Here is a 14,108-nt window from a genome sequence, read left to right as displayed (position 1 = left end):
AGTAGATATCAAAATGTTCATTAAGTTGCTTAGCAACTGTGCATTATTTCATTCCTTATTTTGGATTGTTTTTGTATTTGTGAAAAGTGCCAGATATGTATCACTACGTACTGAAATGTTCTATTTATTCTGAAAGAAATACTGCAAAAGGGAAAATAAAGTAATTTTGCTACCACTGCTTCCTGAAAAATGCTAAATACTTTTTTCTCCCTAAGAGCCCTTGAAGACTTAATAATAGCAACAGAAACTTGCTACCAAAATCTTTGAACTGTAGATTTCATATTTGTCTTCATAAAAAAAAAAGGAGGTATACACTAAATTCTATCGGTGTAATTATTATTACATAAGAGAAGGTTTGAAAGGCAAGAAGGAAGAATTCTCCAAAATCCCACCACTTATCCCACCAGTTACTTTGCTCTCTTTTGGATTACTTACTCTAGGGAGAGCCAGCTGCCACATCGAAGGATATTTTTACCCTTTGATACTTAATGGGCAGGCAAGAAAGTAAAGGATTCAGAATTATTTAAGAGATATAGATTAATGAACCTATGTCAACTATCAATGCCAGATATTGGGAACCAATCTCTGCTATTTATTTCAGCAAATGTGCAAGGTACTATGTAAGGACAAGATACAAAAAAAATGAAGCACAACAATACTATCCTGTGGAGAAGCATGTAAGTGGAGGGAAAAAGCAAGAAAAAAAAAACATTTTTTAAGGTTATTTATTTATTTGAGAGAGAGAGAGAGCATGGTCAAGTGTGAGCAGGGAGAGGACTAGAGGGAGAGGAGAGAGAAAATCCCCAGCAGACAAAGCACAGAGCCCGATGCAGGGCTGCATCCCACGACCCATGAGATCATTGCCTGAGCCAAAACCAAGAGTCAGAACCTTAACTGACTGAGCCACCCAGGTGCTCCCCAAAGCAAGAAAAATTGCCACAAAAGTCAGGATGGGAAGTTTTTAGGGCTTCTGGGAATCTAAGAATGCTCTATTTTTGACCTGGGTAGTTGCTTCATTAGTATTTTCTTTATAATTATAGGTAAACCGTACATTTATATTTTATGAACTTTTCTGCTGATAATGTCTGTTGACATAATGAAAAATGTTAATAATAGCATTATTTTGTGACTAAAGATCCACAAAGGACTTACTCTTTAGAAAAAAATAGCACTAAGTCAGATAGATTAGATATATCACATATTAAATATTTGATACTTTTTTTTTTTTGAAGATTTTATGTATTTATTTGAGAGCAAGAAAGAGTGAGAGAGAGCTGAGCAGAGAGCACGACGGAGGGGTCCAACCCCAGGACCCCGGTATCATGCATGACTGGAGCCAAAGGCAGACAGTCAACCAACTGTACCACCCAGGTGCCCCAAGTATTAGATACACTGGACAAGGCTGAGATAGATATATTTTATGATGCTAATGTAGTGTCTTTAACATATTGATATTTTTAGTGAAGAAGAGAGATGGAATATTGTGTTAGGCATCTCCAAGATGTTCCCAGTGACTGCCACCACCTGGTATTTACACCCTTGCATAGAACTTCCTACACCGGGGGCGCCTGGGTGGATCAGTTGGTTAAGTGTCTGCCTTTGGCTCAAGTCATGACCCTGGAGTCCTGGGATGGGGATAGAGGCAGGGAGCCTGCTTCTCCTTCTGTCTGCCACTCTGCCTGCTTGTGTTCTCTCTGACAAATAAATAAATAAAAATCTTAAAAAAAAAAAAAAACTAACTATACTGAATAGGACTCACTTGTGTAGCAACTTCCAAGGCTAATGTCATAAAAGACATTGTAGTCTCTTCCTTGTTATCACTGATTGACTCACTACGGGGAAAACTAAGTTGCTATGACATGAGGAAATACTTAAGAAGTCCTATGGTAAGAACGCGAGGTTTCTAGCGAACAGCCATCAAGGAAAAGCCTCCTGCAAATGACCCGTCCAGCTCCACTCCATACTCCGCAGTCAAATTTTTCAGATGACTGCAAGCTCGTGCGAGACCCTCTTCCAGAAGCACTCTATTAAGCTACTCATAGATTCTCGACTTTTTTTTTTTCAAGTAGACTCCATGCCCAATTTGGGCTTGAACGCATGACCCTGAGCTTAAGTCGCATGCACAGGTGCCTGGGTGGCTCAGTTGGTTAAGCAACGGATTCTCAATTTCTCTTGATTTTTGCTCAGGTTGTGAGATTAAGCCTTGATCTGGCTCTGCACTCAGCGGGGAGTCTACTTGAGGTTCTTTCCCTCTGCGCCCCCCAAACCCCGCCCATTCCCATGCTCTCTCTCATTCTCTCAAATAAATAAATCTTAAAAAAAAAAAAAAAAGGTCACATACTCTACTGACTGAGCCAGCCAGGTGCCCCAGCTCTCAGATTCTTGACCCACAAAAACCCTATGAGATAATAAATGTTTACTGTTTGAAGCTACTAAAGTTGAATACTTGTTAAGCAGCAACAGATAACTAATAGATTGTCAGTTAATTCCTTAGAATGATCTTTATAAAACATAAACCAGATAGAGAACATCTCCCTAACTAAAATGCTTCAAGGCTTCATGTTCATGGACTAAAACCTAAACTCCACGCTATGGTGTATAAATTCATTCATGCTCTTGCTTCTGCTTATACATTTTTACCCTCACCTGGTTCCATTCTCCACCTACTTAAAATCACTGGACGCCTCTGAGATTATTAAAGAATATACTCTCTTCTTTTACCTTTGTATTTGCTGTTTTCTCTGCTTAGGAATGCTCTTCCCTGCATTCTTGAGAGTATTCTTTGCATACTTGGCTCTTTTTTGTCACTCAGTTCTCAGCTTAAATGTTCCCTCCCCAGAGAGGCCTTCCCTGATGACCTGATCATGAGAACGCTCTGGAAAATTCCCACTAAACAGAGGAACAAGATAAGGTTAGGCCATATTTAAAGCCACATAAAACTGGAGTTAGCCTGTTTGACTAATTGCATTAAATGAAAAGAAAGAAATTAATATAAAATTTGGAAAGGAGAATACAAATTTGTCACTATAGATTACACAAGTGTACTTCTGATACACAAGAAAAATAAACTGGAAAAACAAGAAACATGTAAACTCTAGAAACAAAACATTAAAACTGGCTCAGTTGGCGGAACATGACTCTTGATCTCGGGGTTGGGGTTCTCTACACGTTGAGTGTAGAGATTCTTTAAAAAAAAAAATCAAAATACCTCTGAAGGACAAAAGAAGGCATTAGCTAATAGAGAGGTATACTACCTAGGATAGAAAGACTAAACATCAAAGAGAAGTAAATTCCCCAAATTTTCTGTGCAATATGGTTCCAATAATAATACCAATAGGACTTTATTCTTGCAATTAGACAATTATTAACTCATGGAAAGATAAAAAAGGCAAGAAAAGTCAAGAAATTTCTGAAGAATTGAAATAAGGAATTAGCTCTATCAGATACAAAAACCTAAATAATTAATTTGATGCTTTACAGGAGACACAACATTGGGATAACAGAACTGAAAATCTACTAACATAAACAAATACAAATCAGTGGAGAAAAGATGGACAATTAAGTAAGTGGTGTCGGATGGCAGGGTAGTCATCTGAAAAAAATATAAGTTGTTACCAATATTCTACACACACAAAATGAATAAAATAAATGCAGAAAAATGAAATTAAAATACAACAAAAAGAAAATGGAAGATTTATAAGCTAGAAGTGCTAGATTTTTCTAATTAAGACACAATATACTAAAATCATTAAAGAACAGATGAAAAATATTTTTCATCTATAAAATATTTCCCCAACTTTAAAAAAATATTTTAAATATAAAACTTCATTTAAAAAATCTGAATGTTAAAAACAATGACAAACTGTGGAAATCCATCTGCAACTTTTATCACAAATGTCAATTTTCTAAAGAGGCTCCCATAAAATCAATGGAAGACTATTAATCCATAGAAAAATGGGCAATCTGTACATTATTTCCTACTTTAAAATGCTTTGGAATCAACCGTATTTCTTTTGCAAAAGAGTAAACAAAACAAAAAATAAACATCACTGGCGATTGTTTAGAGATATCTTCACCCAAGCTATTACACATAGAGGCTGCCTGATATGAGTGCTTTGTGGGGACTAAGAAAAGGATGTACTTTCATAGCTGAGTTAACACAGTGTGGAAAGCAGTGCATGATAGGACAAGAGATTGATCCATGAAATAAGGAAACAATAGTTCAAAACTAGTTGCGGAGCATTTTAAAGAAATTTCATTTAGCTCTTGAGAGGCAAGGTGACCCCAGCAAATATATGTGTTCCTGGAGGGTAAAGTAAACGGTAGCCAGCAAGCCTAGTCTCAAACTGGCTGATAGAACTCTGGGCCAGTTTCTTTCTTTCCATCTACAAAATGAAATGACTGGTAGATCTTAATTCATGTTTGCATCCCCACTATGTGGCCTAGGGCCTGGCAATCAATAGAAAGTAGACAACAAGCACAAGTTTCTTCACTTATTTTTCTTGTTCTGAAATGGGTTTTTTTCTGTTGCTGTTGTTCTAAAATTCACACATTATAACAAATTGAAGGCAGTTTATCTTAGTTGGTAATTGATTCTATTTCATATAATAGAAAACCCGCAAATCACTGGTTTTAAAAAAGTAAAAAAAAAATTGTTTCTCTCCCATGTTAAAGAAATTCAGATTTAAGAAGGGCTGAGGTTGGTATGGCAGTTTTACTGGTATCACCAAGAATTTGGGCTCCTATATTTCTTCCCACTACCCTAGTACGTAGCTTCCACTATCACGTCAATTTAGGCTTCCAGATGGCTGCTGGAGCTCCAGCCATTAAATCTATGTTCTATAAATGTTGCGTGAAAGGAGACAGACACAAAAGAGCATATACTATATGATTCTAGTTATATGAAGTTCATTAAAAAACAAAAACAAATGTTATGGAGATAAATGTCAAAATAGTAGTAATCATTATATGGAATTACTGACTGAGAGGGGCGATGAGGGAGCCTTCTGGGTGCCTAAAATGATTATATCATTATCCAGATAGTGTTATACACATGAAGAATAACCTCAATAGATACATTTAGGATTTGTGCACTTGACTATATGTAAGATAACTAAACAAGGGAAATCCCAGATCTCTGAGCTTATGTGTATTTTGACAAGACTAGACTTCAATCTATCTCCAGACAGACTGAAGAAATGAGGCATCCTAAAGTATTCAGTGTTCAGAGTGCAGCTCTTGTGCTTGTAACTGCTGTCACCTCCCAAAGTTGGAAAAGTAACTAGGACAAATAGTCTACTACTAGAGTAGCTACGGGTGTGGCAATTGTCTTGCTTTAGGAATACCCGAGTTTAAATCCTACCTCTGGCGGAAAAAAAAAAAAAATCCTACCTCTGTTTTGCATTTGTTTTTCTCCAGAAGATGTATGAAAATAGTGACCTTTACCTTATTCAAAATCATAATGGAGTCCTTGTGTGAGGATTTATGAGGCAATGTATATCAAGTTCTTAACATAGTGCCTGATACGTAATAAAAGATAGTTGCTATTATTTTATTACCATTGTTGCCATCATTATCATTAAAAACTTTTTTTTTTTACATCATCATCATTATTAACAAATGATGGAACAGGGATCTCAAATGATTCTATGGTCAAAAATTCCAAATCAACTCGTTAATATCCTTGTGTGGATATGAATATCCTATTGAATATATACATTTGGCTATGAACTTGGTTTTCACTTGAGAACTTCCTAAAGAAGCTGAATACAGCTCTTCTTATGGTTCTGCATGTTTAGAAAACTCCAAGTAGGAAAAAAAAAAAAAGAAAGAAAGAAAGAAAAGAAAACTCCAAGTAGTCATGGGAACAGTTTTGGGAGTATGTCATAAAAAATTTAGTTTTTTTTTTTTTTTTAATAAAAAATTTAGTTTTGCCCTCAGAATCGTATGACCCTCATTAAGGTGGTCCTATGGATAATGACTTGGGAAATAATCACAAAATACAGAGACACAGAAAAGCTATAAAACAGTATGAACAGTTCAGTACCATTTATTTATGCTATCCTGTTATAACTGCATTAAAAGATCTTGAAAAGTACACAAGAAACTGGTAAAAGTGGTGACCTTGGGGAGATGAAGATCATTTGGTAATAATTGTGAACTTTTGTTCATTTAACATAAAAAGCCCAGGCTAAGATAAATCATTTCCTTATTATTTCCCAGGGAATAATGAGAGTTGATACTTTTCTAATCCACATTTTCAGGGAAAGTAACTTGATTAATTTTGTATGTGGAATAAATTCATTTTTGAAAAAAGCATAAGTACAAAATACTTACCCACTTTGCAATTGGACACCCGTGAGAGCTTTTTCCTTCTTTTCCCGTATACACTACAATTTCTATCCTTACTGCGTTTCCTTTTTGACCATACCTGAGTACAAAACACAGTGGAGGGAAAATAATTGCAATTAATGGCGATACACCCTTTTAACATCTTAAGGTACAGAAGATACAGATTTACAGAAGTACAGAAACCCAACACCCCAATTGTTAAAATTTACATTTGTTAAAAATTTACTTTTGTGTGGCAAATATTTTTATTTGTTATCCCATTCTGTTTACTTATCCTTAAAGATCACTCATTTAAAAAATGGACTGGCTCCAAGACAAGCTTAAGGGATGTGAATGCAGTGTTGTTGGAGGTAATTTTAACTATTTCTACCATTATACAATGATATCAAAATAAGTATTTCTGGATTTAACAAAGACAGCCTTGCTTTGTGAGTGTCTTGTTGAGTGCCCAAAGGCTCATGTGATGAGCGACTTAGCAGGGACACCAGGACACTATTCTTTTCCTGGGCCCTAAGAAACATCCGAATTATACTCCTGAAGGCTTTCCATTCACTTCTCATTTGTTCCCAGAGATCAGTCTCTCTGCATTGAGTCAGGTGCACAATAATGAATGATTTTAACAGGGAAGGATATTTCCTCACCTATTCTCCATGATTTCCCTGACAGCAGCAACACTTGGTCCTGCCCCAAGGTGTGTATAATATGGGCCTTTGTCTTTTTGTATAACTCGATCTGTGGAAGGAATAAGATTATTAGACCCAAAGCTATACAGAATTGCACAGGGGCATGGAGGAGCTATTTTTATTAATTCTTTTTTTTCTTTTTCAATTCAGAACAATTTATCCTGACAAGGTTTTGGTAAACTTTAATAATTAAAGTCTAGGACAATAGGCCCTAGAATTTAACTTGTTCCTTTCTTGAGGCTCCTAACTATCTCATTCTTCCTCTAAGCATCAGAGGAGGAAAACAAAAAATTTTAAGATGTGGGTCATATTTATTCTCCTATCTCCTGCTTTAAAAGAAATCTTTTAATAATTGAGGTGCAAAATTAGAAGTTTTCTAAGAGCAATACATCTTTAAAAGCTGGGCCTCAGAATCTTATTAAAATTGAGCCTCAGCAATTGCACTGCTAAGAGTTTATCTACTATACGCTCACATAATTATATATTTGTAATGCAAAGGTACACAGGAATGTTACTTGTCACAATTATTTGTAATATCAAAAAAGAAAGAGAGAGAAACACACTTAGCATCTGTCACTAAATGCTAGGGTGAATAAATTAAGGGATGTTTATATAGAGGAAAACAATAAAACTATTAAACTAATATTTACAAACACTGGGCGCCTGGGTGGCTCAGTCAGTTAAGGGTCTGCCTTCAGTTCAGGTCATGATCTCGGATCCTGAAATAGAGCCCAGGTCAGGCTCCCTGCTCCGTTTCCTGGCTCTACCTTTGCCCCCACCCCCTGCTCATACTCTCTCAAATAAATAAATAAAATAGCTTAAAAAAGAACCCAATATTTACAAACATGGAAAAACCTGAGATCTCATTAAATTTTTAACAAAGCGAATTGCAAAAATAGTGTATTTTAAAAGACTTAAATTTTCTAAAACTGCAAGCAAAATGAAAATAAGTAATAACATTAATTCATATAAAAAACTCTAACAGAGGTTTTATCTTTAGAGAATGGTACTGCAAGAAGACATTTGCATCATATTTCTCTATTATTTGAAATTTTATTTTTTAAATTTATCGTTATTATTTAAAGATTTTAATTTTAAGCAATTTCTACACCCAATGTGGAGCTTGAAATGACAATCCTGAGATCAAGAGTCACATGCTCTACCAACTGAGCCAGCCAGGAGCCCCTGTATTATTTGAAATCTTATGTCTGTGAATTACATATTTCTCAAAAACAGTATTCTTAACTTGGCCTCTTAGAATCATGTCTAACTAGAATAGCTGAGTAATGTATTTCTGGCCATGGTGCACCTATAGCAAAAGGTCATTATTTAATCATTTTCATTGGATATCAGATAAAATATAGGATTATATGTGGCTTCCTAAGATACACTGAACAAATTTTAACTTATTACTGATGAACTAGAGCAGTGGTTCTTAACCAGGAGCGATCTTTCCTGAGTGGACATTTGGCGAACATTTTTGGTTGTTACAACTGGGCAGGTGTGTACGTGTGTGTGTGTGTGTGTATTACTGGAATCTGGTGGGTAGAGGCCATGGATGCCCCTTAACAGGCTAGGATGCAGAGGACAGCTCCCCTACATCAAAGAATTATCCTATCTAAAATGCCAATAGTGGGCGCCTGGGTGGCTCAGCTGGTTAAGCGACTGCCTTCGGCTCAGGTCATGATCCTGGAGTCCCGGGATCGAGTCCCACATCGGGCTCCCTGCTCAGCGGGGGGTCTGCTTCTGCCTCTGACCCTCCCCCCTCTCATGCTCTCTCTCTCTCATTCCCTCTGTCTCAAATAAATAAATAAAATCTTAAAAAATAAAAAATAAATAAATAAATAAAATGCCAATAGTGCTCAAATTGAGGAAACGTGATCCAGAGGTTAATCACTCTTAGTTTGCTATAACACAATACTTCCATGGAAAACTTTTTTTTTTAAATTAAAGATTGTATTTATTTTATTTTAGAGAGCGAGAGAGAGTGAGTGTGCAGGGGGAGGGGCAGAGGGAGAGAATCTCAAGTGGACTTCAGATCAAGACCTGAGCCGGACACTTAACTGACTGAGCCATCCAGGTGCCCCTCCATGGAAACTTTTACTCTTAGATATGATTGTTCCACGGATGATTTCTGAGTGGGTCTGCTTTTTTGTTGTTGTTGTTTTAAAGTAGGCTCCATTCCCAGCGCGGAGCCCAATGTGGGGCTTGAACTCATGACTGCAATTCAAGACCTAAGCTGAAACAGTCGGATGCTTAACTGACTGAGCCACCCAGGCATCCCTGCTTTTTTGTTTTTCTTAAGTTCCCATTTCTACACAATGAGCACAATAACCTCACATGTAATGATTATAGAAACACATGTGACAATGTATAAAACAATCACAAGTCCACTGCAAATGCTCAATAAACTTTAAATGCCTAGGTGTCTCAACTCCTACAGGGTGACGAGTTACAATGTAATGTATAAGGAAAGAGTCTTGAAACTAGACAATCATTCTACTGACATTATGCACACAGTAAAATTAGACTAGCTCAGATATATACATTTTAATGGCATTTTAAATTTGAGATTTTTTTTCCATTTGTAATGATATTCAGAAAAATACTGCCCCTTTCTTAATTCAGATTTTCAAAACAAGAGGAAGGAGGCTATAAACATAGGCTCTGAAGTTGAGACTCCTGTCTTTGAATTCCAGGTTAATCATTTACTAGTTGTGCCCCCTCCTATGACTTAGTTTCCTCACTTGTAAAATGGAGATAACTCATCCTCCCTTTGTAGGCATGTGATGAATATAACAAGTCAAGGTCGTGGTACAGTATCAGACTTGCAGTAAAAGATCTGGAACAGAAGTCATCATTACTATACTCTTCTGTCCCTGCTCCAAGAACCTCTCATTCTCCCAATTCAACCCCACTCAGCACTGTCATCCTTTTCAGATTATGAGATCCTTCTAAAAAGAGCCTATCCCCGGGGCCTGGCACATGGTAGGCTGTCAAAACTGTGCTGAATGATAAGTGGAGAAATGGAAGGCGTGACTTCAGAGTATCAAATGTACTTTAGATAATCAAAGCAAAAAGTCATTGCTACACTTCACTATTTTTTCTATTGTGGTTTAAAAAAAAATAAAAATAAAAATGATATAGTTTATCCTTCCAAACAATCATTTACCCATTCTGGAATGTACTAATGAACACCTACTTCAGGCAAAACAAACTTCCTTTGTTCAGGGTGAATCTTAAATCTTTGTGATTTGGGGCTATATTTTAAGATTTTTTTTTAAATAAGACTTTTAATAATTAAACCTATTTGGGTTCAAAATAGGTTATTTCACAAATTCTGTCCTCATAAGTTGTATAAAAGCTGAAATAATGAGGGCATCAAGCAACCTATGAAACTTTAATGACACAATCTATTTAATCTCTCTATTAACAGCTACATTTGAGTAAATTAATTCTTCTTTTATTTGATCACTTACATGAAATTTGACCATAGACAGTGAATAATCACTACAGGGTTCAAATTCAGCTTTCATGTATTTCAAATACTGAGCGACTTTCTCATAAGGCCTGCCTAAGAATCGTTAGTCCAGCAAGATTTTCTCAGGGCTTTTAATACACTGATAAAAATTCTAATTATTAGTTCCTGGATGTTCTCTTTCAATGACTGCTAAGGCACAAAATAGATATCATTTATAAATTGCTCCATAAATCAGCTATTTGCACATACTATTTGTTTTTTTATAGGCAATCAATATCATACAACAATTTCATATTTTAAAATTTCAAAAGGTTTACAAATTCTTCAATGGCCAAGACTGGATTTTCATTTATAGGGACATTCTTTGTATTGCAGAGCAGAAAAGCACCAGGCATTGAAAAAGAAACAAACCCGTTCTGGTTCTTGAATGGGGTGGCAATTACAGATACTTTTTATAGTTATTTGTTAAGCTGCACATATGTTTTACATTCTGTGTATGTATGTTATATCTCACAATACAACATATTTCTTAAACAAAATGCTTATAGGTTGAAATACTTTTAAATATAGGAAGAATAAACCCTAATAGAGTATTAAAGGAATTCATTCTTACAATATGTACAATAAATAACTTAGGAGACATTTAGCCAAGAGAAATCAGCAAATTTTCCACTTGAGAAAGTTTCCAAATTATGAATTAAAAATTTCCCAATTATTTGAGCAAAATCAATAGAGGTCCAACAGAAAAACAGGTATAGAATTCAGTCCATTTTCGCCAGTATACGAATGGGGCAAAAATGCCACATATAAAAGATAACCCAAAAAATTTTTTTTTTTTTTTTTTTTTTTAGATTTTATTTATTTATTTGAGACAGAGAGAATGAGAAAGAGAGCACATGAGAGGGGGGAGGGTCCGAGGGAGAAGCAGACTCCCTGCCGAGCAGGGAGCCCGATGCGGGACTCGATCCCGGGACTCCAGGATCATGACCTGAGCCGAAGGCAGTCGCTTAACCAACTGAGCCACCCAGGCGCCCCAAGATAACCCAAAATTTGATATGGTCATGACAAGGCAATTAATGGAAGTAAACAAAGAAACACACACACACACACACGCACTCAGGCACACATACACACACTTACCAAGACAGTTGCAGGTTGGCAATTCAGAATCTTTTGTTGTGGACACCAGGTTTTTTGTAGGATTGGTAAAGAAGTTCATGGCATAATCATTAAAACTTTTCTGTGCACTGTCTACTGGGGAAAATTCTGAAGCTCCAACACTAGATGAACAGATGTCCTCTTCACTCTTGGTAGAAACCACTGTAATTCCACCTGAACATACTACATCGACATTCCTGAGAATTTGTGCTGGGTCTGGTAAGGGGGTTTCATGAGAGATACCAGGCAATGTTGGCAGTTTCTGATGCATGAGTTGGTCTTTAACATCCCGCGGGAACTGTGTTTGGTCATCACTGGCCATGACATTAGCACACTGGTTAGTTGGAGGGGAGAGCTGGAGTAAAGGATGAGCTTTCTGATTGACATTCACTGTTGGCTGTACCTGAGAATTATCAACTTTTTCTGTAAACGCCTGTCCATTGGATTCTGTTTTTAACTGGCATAATGGGAGAGAATCCAACGGTTCAACCTTCATGTTTCTTTCCTGTGCTAATTCTGGATAATAACGCTCAAATTTTATCTGAGTGAGTGGAGGAAATAATTTTTTGTGTTCTAATGCTGAACTCGTTTGAGTCAGTGGTTTCCATACTTTGGTTAGGGGAGGAATTTTTCCCAAGAGAATGGGAAAGTCGTGTGGACCAAACTGACCAAATCTTTGAAACTTAGATGCTATCCAAATGTCATGTAACTTACTATACTCATATGACAACTGTTCCTGCTTTTTCCGGTCATTTTCTTGACAACTTATGACTATAGGCTTCTTTTTCCGCCGATCTCTCGATGGGGTAGCTCTTGTCTTTTTCTGTGTTGTGTTCTTTTGCTTTGTCAATGATGAGCTATGATTATTTTGTACACTGGAAGGTGCTTTCTGTTGTACTGCGACCTTCTCCTGACTACATTTTTGCTGTGCGTTATATGCAACAAGGCTTGTTCGTGTACTTTCAACCTTTTTGTCCTCTTGTTTTATGTAATTGAATTTAATTATTGATGCAAGTTGTGTTAACTGGGTTGCAACGTCTTCCTCTATTTTGCTGTGTATTGTATTTAGACACGACGGATCGTCTTTTAAGTCTATCTTTTTACTGTTGGCCAGGGACTGGTTACAGTATCCCAATTTATCACTAGATGGTGGCAAATGGTGCAAATTCTTAGCATTATCAAGAGTGATTCTACCTTGAGCAACATTTTTATTGGTGTCAATTTTAGGTGAATTTGAATTTGGTATGAAAAGAGATACCGAATTTGTGACTTTTGAATATTCCTGTGACTTTGTAGGTGACTGGTTAGCAGCTGAGTTGTTGTGTGACTTGGAAATGTTTTGGCCATTGAATACCACCGTGTCACATGAACTCTGCTTTTCCAAAGATGGATGGTGACGAAGGCTTTCTGGCTCCCCTTGTAAGTTTTGGTCTTGGAGGTCTTTTCTTACAGAATAGAGGATAGCTTTACAGCTATTAAGCAAACTCGCTGTTCTGTGTTCTGTTTCTTCATCCTTCTCTGACTTTGATGGTGAGGAATTTTCTGATGGGGCTTCTGACAGTTGGGTCAGAGCTTCTATAGCCACCACTTGTTCCAGTGTTAATCTCCTATCTTTCATTAGGGATAGAAGACTTGGTTGAACTGGAGATCCACCTTTCAGTTCTTTACTTGGTATATTTTCTAGAGATTTTGGTTCATCACTTTCATTGTGTGTACTAGTATGACTATTTAAGTGGAACGTTGCAGGATCTGGAAAAGACTTGCAGTTAAAGCCAGATTTCTGGAAGACTGAAACATTATTTCTCCCTTTGAGATGATCACAGCTCGTACTAGTGGCAATGGAACTCATGGCATTATGGTTGGCAGTGTCTTTCAGGAATTTATAGGACTTGTTTTCAAATGCCTTGCCAAATTCTTCAATATTGAATTTTTTAAAAGACACATTTGTTTCGGTTGGTAAATAGTGTACATTTTTAATGCCGTTTCTTACGGTTTGTGCAAACAATTTCTGAGGCTCAATTAAGTCAGTAAGTAGGACTTTTTTCCTGTCATCTTCAGAATTTTTTAATTTTTCAGCTTCTGTCACAATTGCCTTAAATTCGCCTTTGACATGATCGGTTAAATGTGATTTCTTGTGCTGCGTCCACTTCTCCACTTCAATACCTGTCATACTTTCTTCATTTTTAGCTACATTTTCGAGGGGAGGTGGGTTTAATTCCAATCTCTGTTCCCCCCCATAGCTCCTCCTGTATTCCATGGATTCTGACTTGGGGCCATTTACTGGTTTGTTGACAAAATATGCCTACAAAACAAGCACAGAAATATCTCATATTATCTATGCAAATATTGGAATAAGAGCCACAGGAACTTTACAATTTAACATGAGTGAAATGTAAAGCCCCTGAAAAAAATATTACTTTTGCTTTTTACTTTTC

At 36.6% G+C, this 14,108-nt stretch overlaps 1 protein-coding gene across 1 annotated transcript in view; it reads right to left on the bottom strand.

Annotated features, from left to right (window-relative positions):
- The window catches only part of TET1 (tet methylcytosine dioxygenase 1), a 142,621-nt gene that overhangs the window by 47,898 nt on the left and 80,615 nt on the right, over positions 1-14,108 (bottom strand). Inside the window, exons 4-6 of the mRNA XM_064594717.1 lie at positions 11,656-13,975; positions 6,993-7,083; positions 6,337-6,430 (exon numbers count right to left, since the gene is read on the bottom strand). Of these exons, the coding sequence (XP_064450787.1) occupies positions 6,337-6,430; positions 6,993-7,083; positions 11,656-13,975 (2,505 nt within the window). The remainder of the gene's footprint in view (positions 1-6,336; positions 6,431-6,992; positions 7,084-11,655; positions 13,976-14,108) is intronic.

This window comes from Mirounga angustirostris, unplaced genomic scaffold (genome assembly GCF_029215605.1).
Source record: "Mirounga angustirostris isolate CCGP_5_RB_7025 unplaced genomic scaffold, mMirAng1.0.hap1 SCAF_6, whole genome shotgun sequence".
Lineage (NCBI taxonomy): Eukaryota > Metazoa > Chordata > Mammalia > Carnivora > Phocidae > Mirounga > Mirounga angustirostris.
This window is presented reverse-complemented; position numbering and strand designations above follow the sequence as displayed.